This window comes from Endocarpon pusillum (genome assembly GCF_000464535.1).
Source record: "Endocarpon pusillum Z07020 unplaced genomic scaffold scaffold826, whole genome shotgun sequence".
NCBI lineage: Eukaryota > Fungi > Ascomycota > Eurotiomycetes > Verrucariales > Verrucariaceae > Endocarpon > Endocarpon pusillum.
Genome location: NW_006916662.1, coordinates 25,062 through 42,635, shown reverse-complemented (window position 1 = coordinate 42,635; position 17,574 = coordinate 25,062). Strand labels below are relative to the sequence as shown.

At 49.9% G+C, this 17,574-nt stretch overlaps 4 protein-coding genes across 4 annotated transcripts; 3 read left to right on the top strand and 1 right to left on the bottom strand.

The window, feature by feature from the left end:
- Window positions 1-2,090: 2,090 nt before the first annotated feature.
- On the top strand, window positions 2,091-3,196 carry EPUS_06910 (uncharacterized protein; the record flags this gene model as incomplete). The annotated part of the gene is made up of 4 exons (XM_007808046.1): window positions 2,091-2,135; window positions 2,181-2,563; window positions 2,619-2,714; window positions 2,770-3,196. The coding sequence occupies 4 exons, from the start codon at window positions 2,091-2,093 to the stop codon at window positions 3,194-3,196; spliced, it is 951 nt and encodes a 316-aa protein (XP_007806237.1).
- A 1,326-nt stretch (window positions 3,197-4,522) lies between these two features.
- EPUS_06909 (uncharacterized protein) lies at window positions 4,523-6,079 on the top strand (the record flags this gene model as incomplete). Its single annotated transcript, XM_007808045.1, has 5 exons — window positions 4,523-4,539; window positions 4,613-4,770; window positions 4,822-4,944; window positions 5,008-5,418; window positions 5,487-6,079. 5 exons carry the CDS (start codon window positions 4,523-4,525, stop codon window positions 6,077-6,079), a joined length of 1,302 nt encoding a protein of 433 aa, XP_007806236.1.
- Window positions 6,080-7,223: 1,144 nt separating this feature from the next.
- Window positions 7,224-13,298, top strand: EPUS_06908 (uncharacterized protein; the record flags this gene model as incomplete). Its single annotated transcript, XM_007808044.1, has 1 exon — window positions 7,224-13,298. The coding sequence occupies one exon, from the start codon at window positions 7,224-7,226 to the stop codon at window positions 13,296-13,298; it is 6,075 nt and encodes a 2,024-aa protein (XP_007806235.1).
- A 1,288-nt stretch (window positions 13,299-14,586) lies between these two features.
- EPUS_06907 (uncharacterized protein) lies at window positions 14,587-16,290 on the bottom strand (the record flags this gene model as incomplete). The annotated part of the gene is made up of 1 exon (XM_007808043.1): window positions 14,587-16,290. The coding sequence occupies one exon, from the start codon at window positions 16,288-16,290 to the stop codon at window positions 14,587-14,589; it is 1,704 nt and encodes a 567-aa protein (XP_007806234.1).
- Between the last annotated feature and the right edge of the window lie 1,284 nt (window positions 16,291-17,574).

Sequence of the window (17,574 nt, the reverse complement as noted above, 5' to 3'; positions counted from 1 at the left end):
CCAGCAATCTGCTTTGTAACCCGTTGGACAGTAGAAGACTAAGATAGCTTCTGGAGGCTTGATCTCCTTTTTCAAAGCCGTGAAGCCGAATGTTATGGACAGTGTGCCCCCTTGGGTTTGCCGCCACTCTCGCCTCTGGTAGATGACCCCAGTCTTTCATCAACTGGGTTACATCTCGTGGATTACAGAGAACGAATCCAGTGATAATAGATTCCAGGAGGCCGGAGAAAGGAAAGGACTGAAGGCATGGTAGAAATACATGACCAAGCAATTGACCAAATATGAAGACAAAGCGCAAAAATACCCAGCTCTCCCAACGGTAGCAAAGCACGGTGAAGCGGGAAAGACCCAGTTATGCATAATAGTGATGAGGTGGAGGATCTGAATTATCTACTCTCTGTGTGTGCAGAATCTAAGGAGGAGCAGTAGGCTAAAATAGTATGCATGCAGAGTCACGTGATAGTGGCCTTGGCACTGCTCTACCACTGGCTAACAAATAGTGCCTCCTTAAAGTTATGCTACAAGGGTAGAGCCCTAGAGCTGCCGCTGTGACCCTTTTTCCTTACTACGTACTACGTAGACTCTTAGGGTCATCTTTAGGTTCAGAGTCTGTGTCAGTTAAGCTTCAGCTATCCACCCCCCTTTGAGGATTGTCACAACATCATTGACTACTAGCATTGTGCTAGCATAAGAAAAGCTAGCTTTGATTCATCCTAGTTAGCGTATAATGACGACTTTTGATGCACGACTCCGTAAGGTCTTAACCATCAGCTGCAGATTCACAATGCATAAACGAGATTGCAGAGAGCTGATCCTTTCCAGCCTGGTCAACAACCAAATGTCTTAAATTTGAGCATTCTCTCTGTTCAGACAGGCATAATTCTTACCATCTGTGCTTAACAGAAGCATCTCAAGAATTATCCATGCCACAAATGCTGACTGCAGAAACGGGGAGTCTCGGCCTCGGGCTTACGTTCGCTAAGCACAGACCACCAACACAATGCCTGAGCCAGAAATGAACACATGATTGTGGGAGTAATCCCACAGTAGGCGATATTTAGGCGAGAAGTAAGACCCCAAACCTTGCGCTGTCAAGGTATCCAACTCAAATCTTAAGTATTCCACCAACTACTAAGTACGCTCCTCTTCAACACCATCCATGCGTTTCCAAGCATCTGCTTCGTTACCAAACGAATAGAGCCTAGGTACTTACCTGCAACAGCTCATTTTAGTCTTACAATTATGATTGCTGCGACGCACACCAGGCAAAAGGACCCACACCTAGAAATAATATCAGCCACTCATTGGGTACGAGCTGACGTATCCGTATGGGCTGTCGACCTCTCCTTTTGCGACTATATCTCCGATCAATGCACCTAGCTGGCTGGCCGGCCTAAGATAGTGCCATACCGATAAACACAGGCTAGGATATATCTCCGGTTCGTGTGGAGTATAATAAGCTTAACACCGATAGACAACGCGGAGCAGGCTACACGTTCAGTCGTGCCATGCAAGGCTCTCGCCAACCCATCTGCATATATCAATTTCGGTGGTTGGAGGGTATGCTAAGAAGAAGAGGTTTCCTTAACATCTTTCTACTTGGTTGCTAGAAGTTTTGATCAAATCGAACACAAGATCTATGTTCATGGATCACAATTCAGGAATCGTTGGTGGCCTACCTCCCCCTCCCGGGGTCACTCCTGATTTCCAAGATCCTGTCTCCCTTCACAGATACAATATTGTGTGTCAAGCAGTATGCCTGTCAGCAAGCACGTTGTTTGTTTGGGCACGCATGTATTCGAAAGCCCGGTTCATGCCGCCGTTAGGAGTAGAGGACTGTAATGATCCCTGTCTTGCCTGCATCTTTGAGCTTCTTGTGGGCTGTACTAATCAAGAATGTCGACAGATACTTGTCTTATAGCCTGGGTACGGCCAGATCTACAACATGGCATTGGAGACATTATTCATTGTTGGCTTACAATATTCCGTTGATAGATCAGCCTGGTGATATATGGGGGATTACTGTTGAATCTTGCCAAGTATGGCCACGGTCTACATATGTGGGATGTCCCTTTGGAAACTGCTACAGAATGGAGAAAGGTAGGATCCATTTCTTCTACCCGACGTCTCTGAAGGTCAATGACGGAAGAGACCTCTAATCAAGAGCGACAATCAAATAGTGGGAGAATCTCCAGGAGATTATCTACGGACCCATCATACTGATCACTAAGATCTCAATCTTGCTGCTGTATTCGAAGCTCTTTGCTCCATCACGAAAGAGTGCAACCTATATCAACATACAGCTGCTTCTCTACCTGTGCATTCTTTTCTACACTGCCATCACGCTGGCCAAAATATTCCAATGTACACCAAGAATCAAGATCTGGCATCCGACCTTACCTGGCCGCTGTATCGACCTGGGTGCACTCTTTATTGCCAGCAGTGTGTTCAACACCTCCTCTGACTTTGCTATACTTGTCATTCCCATTTTTGTGGTTTGGCGCTTGCAGATAACATTTGAGCGCAAGGTGTGGATCTCTGTAGCCTTCACTGGAGCTTCGTTGTTAGTAACCACGTCGTCATAGCGAAAGGGCGAGTCGGAACTGATAATTGAATAGCGCCCCTGTTGCAGGCATACTTCGAATGGTAGTGACCATACAGGGTGCTGCAAGTAGTGATGCGACTTACACCATGTTCTCGGTGTCGCTCTGGACGTGCGTTATTCTCCCTTTCTTTACATCATTATCACTGATGCTCACCATTCAACAGTGAAGCCGAAATTACCACGGGTATCATCTGCAGTTGTCTACCGGCACTGCCTGCACTATATCGTCGATACGGCCCTCAGGTGCGCGCCAAATTATTTTGCAGCACATCTTCAAGACAGAAAAGCACGACAACTTCGGCTTCTAATTTCACCTTCCCTCGTACCAAGATAGCCCTTCGAAACTATGACGCAGGAGACCCGGAGCTGGCTTATGGCGATTATTTGGAGCTGGGAACGACTCCTGACAGAAAAACAATCGGTGGCTACGTGAGGGGGCCGATTACCAAGATCGAAGGTGGCGTTTACACAGATCACCGCAGTGCAAAAGAATCTGTGAGAAGCAGTACTGTGGTCGGAGATGATCCTAGCGCGGAGAGGGGCATCAGAAAGACTGTGTCCGTCGATCACCACGCCTCTTCCAGTGCATAAGCGACGGCCGGGGAATCCTTTCTCCGTTTAGTACCCTTAGAGGCGTTATCGACCATGTACCATAATGCAAGTAACTTGTGTGTATTACTCTTCTCATACCTCACGTAGCCTTACCATCCCTACAAACACAGAATTAAATAGTTCATGTAACACAATCCAAGAAGAATGGGTTGTCTTTGCTGTGTTTTCCTACATATCTCGTATACAATTGTTGCGATCTGCTTGCCCCCATGCCCTTACTGTACTTGCCCCTTTCTAGACACATGTAAGAAAAGTGAACCTAGCAAGGTCTTTCCTCGAAGCCACCGTATCAGCTAATGGAAAAGGCAAACGACCAAAATGCGAGGATAGTATGGGTAAGTTAGTAATATGCCGCAAGAAGTTTGCTTAACTGTTAGTTTTGCATATGTACTAGTTAATGTTGGTAAACTTACGACTACTACTACGTAGTTGCAACGTGAAAGATAGGAAGAGATGGTGGCCATCGCGGGATCCAACAGCTCGCTTGACATAACCAACTGATTTACGCAACATAACCACTCGTGCACCACAATCTCACTAGTTCTAATTTACTCAAGATTTCTTAACGTTCTCCAAGAAACGACGTTGCGTCAATTGTCAGAATGTTGCGTCAGTCGGTTTGTCATGCTAACTACTGTGGCCCCTCAGTGTTGCGGCCACTTGCAAAGAGCGGCAGCGCGCGGCCGAAGCTGCCTTGGCTTAGCCGTGCTTGCCGTCTGTTGTAGGCTAGGAGATACACTTCCTAACTCCGATTAGTGCTCATCCACATTAGCGAACAACCGAGTATGACCATGTTGCTGTCAGATAAAAATGATTCATCATGCCTCGGGTATTTGATGAGTGAAGCATATGAGCTTCTTTCCAACATTCCCATTTCAGGATGATTGGTACCTGATACTTCGCATCTTTTCTTGCGCTTGACTGGAAGCAGAGTTCCATAACAGCTTCTCATCATTGATTGTCAAATCCTGCACAACTTGATTGGCATTTCTTTGCTCTCTGTTGCTCTCATCTCTCACGTTTCTGATTGCGTGCCACCTTCACCAGAAGCATGATGGTGACCAAGGATAGATGTGGGAAGCCCTTTCTCTTCCCGTACCTCATATGCCCCAAACCAGCCTAAATTGACACCTCGCAGCACTATCCCAGGCTTCCGAGGTGTTAAGAGCAGAACAGCGCCAGCGGATCCCACATGTGGAGTCTGGCGAACGCGTCGTCTTGTGTCCTCCGCATACTACTACGGAGCGTGCGCTGATGAGGAGGATTGATGCAAGGTTGCTCCCCGTCCTTTGCATCCTGTACTTGATGGCATTTTTGGATCGGTAAGCCAGGCGACCATGCTTCTTCCGCTACGGCCATCGAAGAATTACTCACCAGACATGCTCGAGGATGTAGAGTTAACATTGGCAACGCTGCTGTCTATGGTCTGCAGAGGGATCTCAGACTTGTGGGCGATGACTTCAACGTTGCGTTGACCGTGTTCTTCGTGCCCTATGTCCTCTTCGAGATCCCTTCCAATATCGTGCTGAAACGGCTCAAACCACATTTTTGGTGTAAGACTGCCGACCATCTAATTACAGCATGTTCTGATGTGCTGTTGATAGTATCGATATGCATGTTCCTTTTTGGTCTCGTCACACTGCTACAGGGCTTCGTCCAGAGTTTCAGCGGCTTGATTGCGACCCGATTCTTCCTTGGTCTTGCAGAGGCAGGGGTCTTTCCTGGATGTGAGTATGGCGGAGGCATCAATAATCAAGCCTACCCGTTAGTTACTAACATCAGATGTCTAGGCTTTTATTTGATCAGCATGTGGTACAAACGCTCAGAAGCTCAAAAGCGATACACACTCTTCTTCAGCTCTACTCAGCTTGCGGGTGCCTTCGGGGGACTCCTTGCCAGCGCTATCGGAAACATGAATGGTCTACGAGGCTACAATGCGTGGCGGTGGATATTTATCCTGGAAGGCCTCTTGACTTGCGTCCTGTCCTTTGCTACCTATTTCTTGATATCCGATTTCCCTGAAGAGGCAAAGTGGCTGACCGAGGAAGAGCGAGTCTATATCAAAGAACGATTAAGAACAGAACAAGGGGACTCAAAGGCAGATCGTCGCACCACTTTCCGTGACATCGTCGAGGTATTCAAGGACTACAAAATCGTCCTGGGAGGTCTTATGTACTTTGCCCTCATCGTCCCTGCATATGGTGAACCAACCCCTCTATCACCTGTACGCTTTGAAGCACAACTCACTGACTGCCTTAATGCGCGCAAGGCTTCGCATACTTTTCTCCCACCATCATCCGAACATATGGCTACTCTCCAATCTCCACCCAGTTGCACTCCGTCCCGCCGTTCGCCGTCGCCTTTGTCTTCTCTGTGCTCATTGCTTTTATCTCTGACAGGCTGCAGCACCGCTTTGTCTTCATCCTTATCCCACTGGCCCTCGGCATCAGCGGTTCCGCCATCCTCCTCCGTGTCCACAACAACGTTGACGCTCAGTATGGCGCCCTCTTTCTCTTGGCTATGGGTATCTATGCAGCCATGCCTGTCGTCATATGCTGGTTCACCATGAACTTGCAAGGTCACCATGCCCGCAGTGTCGGCACCGCTTGGCAGATCGGCTTCGGCAACCTCGGCGGCATCGTTGCGCCGTTTGCTTTTTTGTCTAGGGATGCACCCTACTACCGTACCGGGTACGCGCTCCTCATGAGCATGATCTGTCTTGCCGTCGTCTCCGCCGCCGCGTATTTCCTTGCTCTCTGGAGAGAAAATCAAAGACCGGAGAGGATAGCAAAAGAAGAGCTGACCAGACCCGAGCATGTAAACAGGGCCAACTTAGATGGAAGGTTGCGCCATATACTATAGACGTCCTGAAAAAGTGAATCGGCGGCAGAAGTGCGAAAGAAGGATTTGCTTTATCACAGATTTCCGTAATGAGTAGCACTTCCACGATTGCACCTGTTCGACACGTGATATTTATGCCACAAATTCCAACTTCGGGACCTGCCCCCTTCGACTGCTACTGCACATATCACTGTTGCATGGAACGCTGGTCCTCCATCCTAAGCTGACATCTGCTATCTTCCTAGTCAAATCCCACTTTTCTCATTTTCAAACCAGACTACGCTGTTACAGCGTAGTTCTTGTATTGCCGCAGCCATGCTCATTGCAATTTTTTTGCATCTTCTGTAAGTGTGTTGACTCTGCACCTGAGTAGGACGTTGCTGTCAGGGCCATGACCCAAGAGTGGAAAGGAGCATGGTCATGGTTTGAAGGGCAATAGGCGGTGACTAATCTCTTTGACCATGTCAGCTTTGTTAGACTGCGGTGCTCTGAAGAGCTTCATGCTGACAGTAAAGGTTTGAAGTCAGAGGAGTTGCTGAATGTGCTGCACGAACACTCTCTGGTAGATGGTTGTGGGGCTTGAAATGCTTTCTGTAGCGGTGCTGCATTATTAGCGTGCCTTGAACGCGACTGCTACCCAGCCAAAAGCAACCTGCACAGAGCCCAAGATCTCAACCATCGACAGCAGAGGCCAGTTCCTCAATTTTCTCCAGCCAAAGCATCCCGGTGTATCTCTAAGGATAGCTGCATATACTCAACCGCTGTCAACCCCCTGCGCTTGCCACGTTGTCGTTACCCTTACCTTACCCGAGCCTGCGGTGACCGGTTTTGCACAACCGATCTTACAGGTTGCACACAGATACTTCAGCACGCATCCCTTTCTCAAACCGATCATCCGACCAGCAAATTCACGTCCCTCCCACTGCTTGAGGTCAAACTTGTGGTGCAGTCCACCAGGCTGCTACTTGACCTCAAGCTTCTGTTCCCTACCCGCAGCAAGCTCCTAAATTTGAAGACCGACAAGGATGAGTCTCAGATCGCTGATATCCTCGAAATAACACAGCGGTGGAAGTGACGACAGGACAAGGGTCGCAAAGAAGCAACTGGGAGGCTTTCCAGCTTCATGTGTCTTGATACTTCCATGGTTGTCCAAAATTGTTAAGTTATGGCCTCTTCTGATCTTGGCCACAATCGTTACCCGGTAGATCACCACCACCGACCAAAACAAGAAGAGTTTGATGATCAGCTGCTCACTCGTCCGGTTTCTACATCCTCTGGGAATTCGCAGTTCTTCGATGATACCGCTCTTTACCTTCCTGCAACCACGTATACAAATCCTGGTAGACATTTACGGTCCAAACTGTCCATATCAACCAACCTAGGTGCTCGACCCGTGAAACCGTTTTATGGTCAAATCGATGGCCCAGCTGATGAAGAGGTTTCGGAGGCTTCGCCAGATCCGCATGAATACTACCGCTCGCTCCATGATCCGTTTGCAGCAGGGACAGTGGGTCAAAATAACCAACATGATAGGGTGAGGACTGCTAGGTCCAACAATGTCTCCAAGCCAAAGTCGAGTCTGTCTTCGGTCCGGTCGAATGGGGCTCCAACCCAAAACACATCAAGGACAGATATTCGCCAGCCATATCAAGCTTCACCATCTTCCCAGTTTCGCGAAGGCGCTCTGATTTCTGCTAGGTCGAAGGCAAGCCTTCCTTCCTTGGACAAACCCAGGCAGGCGTCTTTCCAGGATCTGGTGGCTAGATTTGATAGAGGAGGTGGGTCGCAATCAGTGCAGACGAAAGTCGAGATTGGAAACGGCTCGAGGAATATTAGTCCTGCAGCGAGCATTGGGAACTCAGATGGGAGCTCCCGCAATGTTTCCCTCTCCAAAAAAGGGCAAACAAAAACGAGATCAGCGGTACACAGGCCATCCCAAGACTCGGTCAATTCTTCGAAGCACAAGACAAGCCAGGTTGCATACCAGAGCCCGGCCAATCGCCGAGAATCGGTTGACCTGGGCGTCAGTCGAACAGCTTCCAGATCTGTGACTGATCTTCGCCCGTCTCACCCAAAAGCACCTCGACGACCATTGTTCGGGGAGGTTGTTTCCTCCAATCCTACAAAAGGCACCTTTTCGTATGGTATATCTCAGCCTGTGCTCCGACGAGGCTCGGTAGACTCCCCCATGCACAGTCCGAATTCGATGTTTCCAAAGTCGGCCGTGGACTCCGAGGCGAACCTATCTGCCACATCTCCGGATGCGTGGTATCGAGGTTTCAACCCTACTCTCAATGCTGGTACCAGTGGCTGTCATTATGATGGAACAGAGTCTCAGCACCGGCGAGCGCAGAGCGATGTGAGTGCGATGCAGCGAAGCATGCAAAGCGAGCCTTCCCAAATCCAAAACATGATGCAGAGAAAGTCTCCGGTCGAGGCCGTCAATCCAAACGCAGGTATGGGTTCGAGGCGTAACTCCCAGTCTCGGATACCCGTAAGGCGGCGACATAGTCATGCATCCGACTCTGCCACATCTGCACCCCATTCCCGTACAAGCACGGTTCCAACCGGGCATGCCACGCATCAGGGAGACCTTTCAAGTACTCCGATGTCGCCGCCAGACGCATCGCAAGCGTCTGGCAGCCCCAGAAGAAAAGTTGACCCTCCAAGACGAACCGACTCGCCCAACAACGCTCCAGCGAGAGGAAGTAGGAATCGAGCGGCGCAGCAAGATCAGAAGAGTCCGCTGCTTCGTGCAAACATTATCGCTCCTCCACCGAAAATATCACCACCATTGAGAAGCTCTAGACCTCGAATACCTCTATCTAATGCGTCAACGACTTCTTCCCGTGCGAAGACCATAGAAAGGTTGAGCACGATGCAAAAGCAAAACCGAGATCATCCATCTTCCATCCCAAGATCAAGACGACCTCCAGAACTGGACAACGTTGACCTTGAAGCTCGGCGGCGAAAAATCACACAGGCCTTTAACAAAACCATCCGAGAGAACGCGCAGAAAGAGAAAGTTGCAGCAGATCGAAGGCGTAGAGCTAGAGAGAGGGCACAAGTTGAGGAAGCGGCCCAGCGCAATGACAGCACTAGAACCATTAGACCAGCAGACGTGTTTCGAAGGCAATCAGCGGACAAAGACGCTGGACCCGAAGAAGTTGAGGGGGGCGGAGATGTATTCAGAACTCCAGGTGAGGAATTCACGGCAAGTGAAAAGTCTCTGAGAGTGGCTGATTACACGGTCTCTGCACATCGTGCCATTGATACTGCCCAAGAGAATGGAGAATCTGGTGAAGGAAATGACTCGCCTACCTTGGGCAGGCCGTCTGTATTTCGTTCCAGGCCCGGCAGTCGGTCTGACAGCCCAAGTGAAGCAAATGACATGCCACCCTTGTCGGCAGTGACTGCTGACACGGACGGCACACTGTTCGACAACGAGCCCCAGATTGAGCAGACCGAGCCTAGTTCAGTGAGCGGAACTGTCCTCAGTCAGATCATGAATCTGAGAGACTTAAGCCCGACAGATAGTCCGGCCATGTCAGATAATGGTTCAGAGCAAGCCGAAAAGGAGTCCATCCAGATCATGTTGCGGAACACCACTTACTATGACCACACTGAATCACCCAGCCAAGAGCGAGAGACAGAACATGACCATCAACAGACTTTCTTGACGGAGGACAAGTTGGATCAGGATAAGATGGAGCAGTGCAGCAGCACCGGCTCTTGGACATCATCAATACGGGAACGTTCATCTGTTGAAGGGTTCGGGGAGCCTACAGTGGAGAAGTCGCCCGACCACAGTATCCAGCGTAGAAATCGTCATTCTCCGTTTTCTACCAAGTCTAATAGGGGAGGCAGTGTAGGAAGCCAATCTGCAGCTGAAGCTGACGCCTACAAATCTGTTAGCAGGGTTTTGGAGAAGGAATATTCTACTACCAGTGTAAACCGAAATCATTTTGGCGACATTTACCAGAAAATCCTTGAACAGTCGCCAGATCTGGCCAGACAAGGCGGCTGGGATACGCAGCGTGTAACACAGCTCTGTCTGCAGGAAATAGACAGGAGTAAGTACGAAAGACTTTCAAAAGTTTCCTCTCCTTTCAAGAGAAGTCAAGAGACTAGCGACCAAGTTTCTGCCTCACCTCGTCCAGATAGCGTTGCTCCTGAGAAATACGTGCAGGGCCACAAATACCGTGCGAGTTTGAACAACGCAGAAGATTTTGCGTTCACCTCACCTTCAATAGTGGACTGGATGCAATTTGCAGCTGCTGATAGTCCAACAGAAGATCGTGAGGGGACTGCGCCACCACTACCACCAAAGGACTCGAAAGCTTCTTCTGCCAGAGACGGTGCTTTGACTCCCAAGGCAGAGCACAACAGCGAGCTTTCCAGTGTTGGTCTCAACATTCATATAAGATCGCCCACCAAAACAGCTGTGTCACCAACACCGCCACCACTCCGACCTCCTTCTCATTCTCCACCTCCGGTACCGTACTTGAGCAGGTCAATCGACGAGAGCAGTGCCGCTTTTGGGCAATCCCCAAGCATTTATGACGATACTCCTCATTCAAGCAATTTTCCTCACAAATCGCTCTCACCTCAGCATCCACCAGTACCTCGAAGAATCACTTCCTTATCTCGAATGGCTTCCCCATACAATTTCCCAGAAGGCCTTCCTAGCTCTTCGAAAGATTCCATGATCGCCACTTCAGGCTCTTACCCAAGCGAACGTCCAAGCCTAGAACGTCCAAACCTGGAACGTCCAAGTCTGGAAGAGCCTACGCTTGACTTGGCTAGCCAGCGCGCCTCTCCTTCGCCAGAACAGAAGAGAGTCATCCGGCGGAAACATGTTATAAAGGAGCTTGTTGATACCGAAGCGTCATTTGGGCGTGACATGAGTGTGGTAGACGACATTTACAAGGGAACGTCGAGCTCTTGTCTGGACCTATCCGCCGAGGACGTCAAAATTCTCTTTGGAAATTCGGCACAAATCGTCAAATTCTCGATAGACTTTTTGGACTCGCTCAAACAAGCTGCAAAGAGTGTTTACATCATGCCAAAATCTCAACGATTTCAAAGTCAAAGGGCCAGCCGTGCTGCTTCCGCAAGTACCCTCGCAACTACCACGTCCGATGATCAAGCTGGGACAGAAACCGATCAGCCGACCGAATTTGAGAAGGACCACAGGACCCATATTGGTGAAGCTTTCAAGAAAAATCTAGGTGCTATGGAGAAAGTCTACACTGTCTACCTCAAGAATCACGACGCCGCGAACCGGAAACTGCAGTCACTTCAACAAAGTGCGACGGTCGAGATTTGGCTGAAAGAGTGCCGACAGTATGCGGCCGATCTTACCAACGCATGGGATCTTGATTCACTTTTGGTGAAGCCAGTTCAAAGGCTGCTAAAATATCCCTTACTTATAGGTCAGCTCCTGGAGTCCACCCCTGATGACCATCCAGACCGAGAGGCCATAAAAGATGCTCTGCGCGAACTGACTGAAATCTCCGTTCGGATCAATGAGATGAAAAAACACTCTGAGCTCGTCGAGCAGGGCCTCAAACGAAATCGAAAGGAGTCAGATGTTCGCGGGGGAATATCAAAAGTCATCAATCGGCAGACAGAGAAGCTTAAGCAAAACGTCGGCGTTTCAAAAGTGGTTGAGGACAGAGAATATGCTCAAGTACGCGACAGATATGCTGAAAACCTCGCACACCTGATTGTGGTCAGAGAAGATGTGAGAACATATATGGGTGTGGCTAGCAGGACTACGCAACGCTTCAACGAGCTCGCTTTGGCAGTCGATGGCTGGATCGATGTCGGACATACGAACTATCCCGAGAAAGAAAGCAGGTGGCGTCAATTCGGTATGATCGTGCGAGAGCTGGTGACCGTGGCAATCCCCGAGCATATCGGAGCAATTCAGAAAGTCGTTGTGGATCCCATGACAGCTGCTGCTAAGATGCTGGAGACTTTGTCGAAGGATCCCAAAGGTCTGATCCAGAAGCGTGACAAGAAATCTATAGACTATGCTCGATGGAAGAATATGAAAGACCGTGGAGAGAAGATCGACAAGAAGACTAGTGATCGCATGGAAGAATGGGAGGCCTTGAACAGAGAGGCGAAGGACAGGATGTTGAAACTGATTGATCTTACTGGTCATCTGGCACAAGGCTGTCTGAGAAGTTATGTGCAGATCCAGCGCACCTGGCAGATGATCTGGCAGCGCAAACTGGCGGCCGTGGTCGGAGTTTCGACACCTGATGTATCGAAGATTGCCAAGGAGTGGCAGGAAGACTTTGACTATCACGAAGCTCAAGCCTTGTCACTGGGCATCTGTAACGGTTCTCTGGTTTCAGAAGTTGTCAACCTCGTCACTTTCGCCACGCCAATCAGTAATTTCGATGGCGCCAGCTCACCTCGACAGCCGTCTTGGAATGGGGCAGGCAAGCGCTCATTTTCCATCAATAGTGACGCATCTCCCAATTTCAGCACTGAATTCACTCCACGTCACAGTGGCAGCTTCACAGCCTCACCCATGGCCGAGACCTATGATCGAGCATCACATTCACTTCCTGCTCCCCGTATGCGTGGCGTTTCGGCTGCCTCCGGTCCCAGCACTCTTTCAGAGATCATAGTACGCAATGGCTCCACGACAGCTCTCAACAACACCGCCAACCAAGGAGCGTCAATCAATCGCCCTTCGACCAGCGCAGGGAGCAGCGGACATAGATCACCCATGCCACCACGTCTGAGCCTTGACGCCCCCTCACCCACCATCGGCGTCATCAAACCGAAGACCACCACTGCTCGTCCAGACTCCGGCTCAACGTTTTACTCTGCGAACGGCGGCCGCGCTCCTGGCTCAGAAACCCTCTCACCATCACCAATCCCACACACCACCACCGACTCCATCACCTCCGACGTCTTCTCCTCCGCTCTCCCCATGTCCGAATCCCCTTTCACAGCAACCCCCTCCACCACAACCACAAGCACTAACAATGAGGACCGCCGAATCGACGTCCTATTCCTCGCCGCATCTGTCTACGAGTTCAATATTGACCGCTCTCGCCGCGAAGCCGGCTTCCCCTACCTCACATACGTGACGGGCGAGATCTTTGATGTGATTGCGGAGAGGGGGGAGCTGTGGTTGGCGAGGAATCAGGATGACCCGGAGAAGCAAATTGGCTGGATTTGGAATAAGCATTTCGCCAAGCTAACGGAGACCTGAGGGGGGTTAGAGGGGGTGGACCGTTTGGGAAAGAGTTTAGATTGGGAGCCGGGCGGGGGGGTTTTGTTTTTCCGTGTGGCTTGTTCTTGCTTTTGTGGCGTCCATCATGTGCATTCCTGGATGAGCTAGGGCCCTCCTGGGCGTGGTCCTGGCTTTTGCTGTGCTGTTGGATAGATACCCAGGAGAATGAATGATAAATGATTCATTAAGAACACCACTTCTTTATTTTCCAGCTCCTGGTCTGATCATGTGATTGCTGTTTGGTATTCTGGTGCCTCCCTAGAAAGGATCTTGTTGACTCCTTAAGAGCTCTATCCTCTCGACTGTGGAGTGTCCTGACGTCCTTCAAGACCACCCCTCCTTCTTCCTCCTCCTGACGAACACCAGGAGCGTTTGTACGCGAATACATAACGTCTAAGATGATGGATTTTTTGGGTATGTACCACGCGCCCCCGTCCGCCCTTCCTGTACTTAGAGTCAGAGGTGGGAAATACATGATCCGGGTTCGAGGGACTTGCCAGTTTTACATTCTCTTCGACAGAAAACATGGGTGAGAACGATGAGGAGATGATATCTTTGAAAGAAAGGGGGGAACTTCCACCGTTCACCTGGAATGGCTGGCGTCTTCGCTCACCGCGCTGATGATGTTGATGGAGAAAGAAATTAAAAAAGAGGGTAACAACTCCGACATGCAAAGGTTGTGTTCTTCTTATCTACTACGGCTGTCTATCGGTGTTCGAGATTGCTATGGGCGCCCCCTTTCTCTGCACAGTACTTCTTCCTGCATGCCATTTCTATCCCCTGAAGTTTTAGGTTGCATACAGGTCTCTTTTCTATCTTGGTTCCAGGTGATGACTTTCTCTGGGTGTCAATCCGGGGGTGCCTGCCTTTGAGATTTTCTTGCTGGCATTACTCGATTGTAGTGTGTACTTAGCTGAGCGTATTTTCTGTTCTGTATTGTATTTGCCTGGTAGTTCGGAGATGTAGAGAAAGAATGACCAGGGGAGCATAACGGCCTGGACTTACGGATTAGCGTCAGGGTGTTCTGCGGCACGTTGGTTGCATCACGCTCAGTTTGGGTCGTGGCTTTCTCGGGAGAAAGCGGAGCAGCTGATCGATGCGGTGCGCCGTCAAACCCTTCTATAGCTGGTGTCTTGTGCTCTGGGATCTTCCATGCTTGACATGCGTAGAACATGGGCTCCGCTTGTTGTAGCATTTCTTTGCCCAAATACGGTATTGGTTGCTCTTAGACCCCTCACTGTTGTAACTGTCCTGATTTTTGGAATGGTCAACCTTTGTTCATCTCGTTTGCAAACTTACTCCTAGCTCGTATTCGAGGACCAAAGAGGACGAGTACGAACGGCACCGCTGTCAATATTGTACTGATCCCACCTAGAAGACTGCTGGCGCCAGGGAACCCCAGGTTCCGAAACAAAGCCTCAGAAAAAAGAGGAAAGACAGCTCCAAGGATATTGCGGCAGAAAGACTGCGCGGCCAAGGCCGAGGAAGCATACCGGTGGTATACGTCTGCAAGGTAATTGAATACAGCGAGATAGATGGAAAAGATGCCGATCTGAGCGCAACCAACAGCAAGGATAGGCACAATTGTAGGGACGGAAGGGAAGGTCGTCCAACCGAACCAGAAAAGACCGATTGGAAGTAAAGCGCTCTCGATGCACGCAAAATATAGTCTTCCTTCGGGAGATTTGGCGATCATTCGCCCCCATTCCGTCATTTTTGCAAGCTTTTCTTGGTAGATGCTTAGGACTGTGCCGATGAATGTGCCGATGGATACAGCAGCAAAGACAGCTCCGACTTGGGAAATGGTGAAGCCATGACTAGTGGTGAAGACCAGGGGGATGGAGTCAAAGGACATGTAAAGGATTGCCCAGGCAAAAGCCACCCAGAGGCTAAAGAAAAATACTACTGGCTCGGTGAGGAGGAGGTGAAAAGGCGTTGTCAGAGAGAGGTATAGCATCCGAGAGATTGAGGCGCGATTCTCATCGGCGAGGACTTTCCACCGTATACGTTCGTACTTCGGTTCCAGGCTTTGCGGGGTTTCGAAGGTGTGGGAGAGTGGGCCAATGTCCCACTCACAGTGGCCTACTGCCTCCATCTCTTCGTAATATGCATTCAGCGCTCTTGCTTTGCGGGAGAGGAGCACACTGCCTCGAGTCTCCTTGAAGAAGATAATCACTGCTGTGGTGAGGATCCCACCCAGCAAGGCTTGGACCCAGAAGACCCAGCGCCAACGGGCATACTCTGCAATGAAGCCGCTGATGAGGGGCCCAAGACCAGTTCCAAAGAGAGCAGCACCGCTGTATATTGCCATTGGAGTGTTACGATCCTGAGTGTGATAGATATCGCTCACCACTCCGCCAACCATGGTTGCGAATGTGCTGGATCCCACACCGGTGAAGAATCTGGCTATCAACATTCCAGCAAAGGAGTCTGTAAGAGCGCAGCCAAGGAGGGCAATGGTCATGAGACAACCTGAGAAGACGAAAACCGGTCTTCGACCATTGATCTCGGACAGAGGTGCAAGAAACATGGGTGCAGCTCCGAAGCCAACAGCCCAAGTGGTAATACCGGTGTTAAATGTCACAACACCAATGTTCCATTTCTGACGTAGTTCTTCCGCAGGCATAGAGTAAGCGCCGGCAGTATACGCTGCGAGCATGGTGACAGCAGAGGAAAGGGTGAGGATGAAGGTCTTCCTGGTGGACGACCATGAAAACGGCGAAATGAAGGGCACAAGGTTTGGGTAGGCTGGCAAAGGGATCTCATCATTGAATGCTGTGGCTTCATTGTGCTTGGAAGGACGAGACCTTGTGGGCAAGGGTGTCTCGAAGTCCAAATAGTGGTATATAATCGGTTGCTCGCCGGAAGAAAGGTTCCCTAACACCTCACACTTGGGATCGCTATGCTTTTGCGATGAGGATGAATCTTTTTGCAGTGACGTCAAGGAAGATGGAGCTTCCTGTTGCGGCATATCAAAATGGGCAACTGAGCCAGAGGAGGGCAGACATGGAGCAATGCACAGCACGTATGGCACAACATGACAATCAAGAGGGACAGAAACAGGGAGAACGGGTGTCAAGACATCATCTGAAATACTATCATTCGAATCAGTCAGCGAGCAATGCACCAATGCACCAAGCACGTCAATGCCTGGCCGATCCACAGATCTAATGTCCTACTAGTAGGTCAATACAGGATGGTGACCTCTGACTTGCCGAGGGTGAGTCCGGGCAGATGGTCGTCCTCCTCACGGCCCGAAGGCCCAAACTCGGCTAAGAATACTTAACTAAGTACGGAGTAACTTAGCGGCAATCAAGCTTCTTTGTTCGTCAAATTGCGCAACTGGCGCTTCCACTTACGCTTTCAGGCGTTGTCCTTCCTTATGATGATTACGGGAGTAAATATAGCTTCAACGAGTCAAGCGGAGGTGGGATGCCCAACTTTAAGGATGAAGAGGAAATGAGTTTGGACAAGATGGTGAGGGATTGTGCACTCACATATGACGAACAGTGACAGAATGGATGAACAGCTCTGCCGCATGTCTGGACACCATCATCTTGAACTAATTTTGTCACGCAGCTTCGGCCCTGTCGGCCAATCAAATCCTGACTTGATGAAATCGCATGTGCTTCTCTGGAGTGGTAAGTTGTAGCGAATACAAGATCATGGCACCTACCTACCACCAGTACACTGGCACCTGTGTGTGATTTTCTTCGCCTATCTACCGAGATCCGTCTTGACATATAGACAGACACATCTTTGATAAGGACAGCTCCTACGACCAGGAGACTGGCTTTTCGTCAATATGTACTGGACTCGCGATTGCATGGTTTGCAAAAACATTTGTCGACAAGGCTCCGATGGAACTCTGTCTACTGAGCTCAGACATGTCATCACCAGCTGCAACACTCTCTTGGGTCCACTGGCCATTCTACACCGCGGAAACTGGGTTTGGTACATGCCTCCAAAGGCATATGCGATTGTCGATCAACTCTCAATGTGGTTTTTGCTTAGTTGGAACGACAGACAACTAAATAATGTGGAGCTAGGCATGGCCTTCGTAAGTCTGTACCTCTCTTTTCGTAATAGGCTTATGCGTTCAAGGGAGAGTCGAATTCATGCATGAAAGGGAGAAAAACGTGAGTACCCTTACCAGGTGAAAGAAGCTGCAGTATAAAGCACAGACCTCCTCTTGTGCGAGATGATACCAGTGGTGAGGATGGAGGACGTGACGCAGCAGACACAGCTTCTGGCA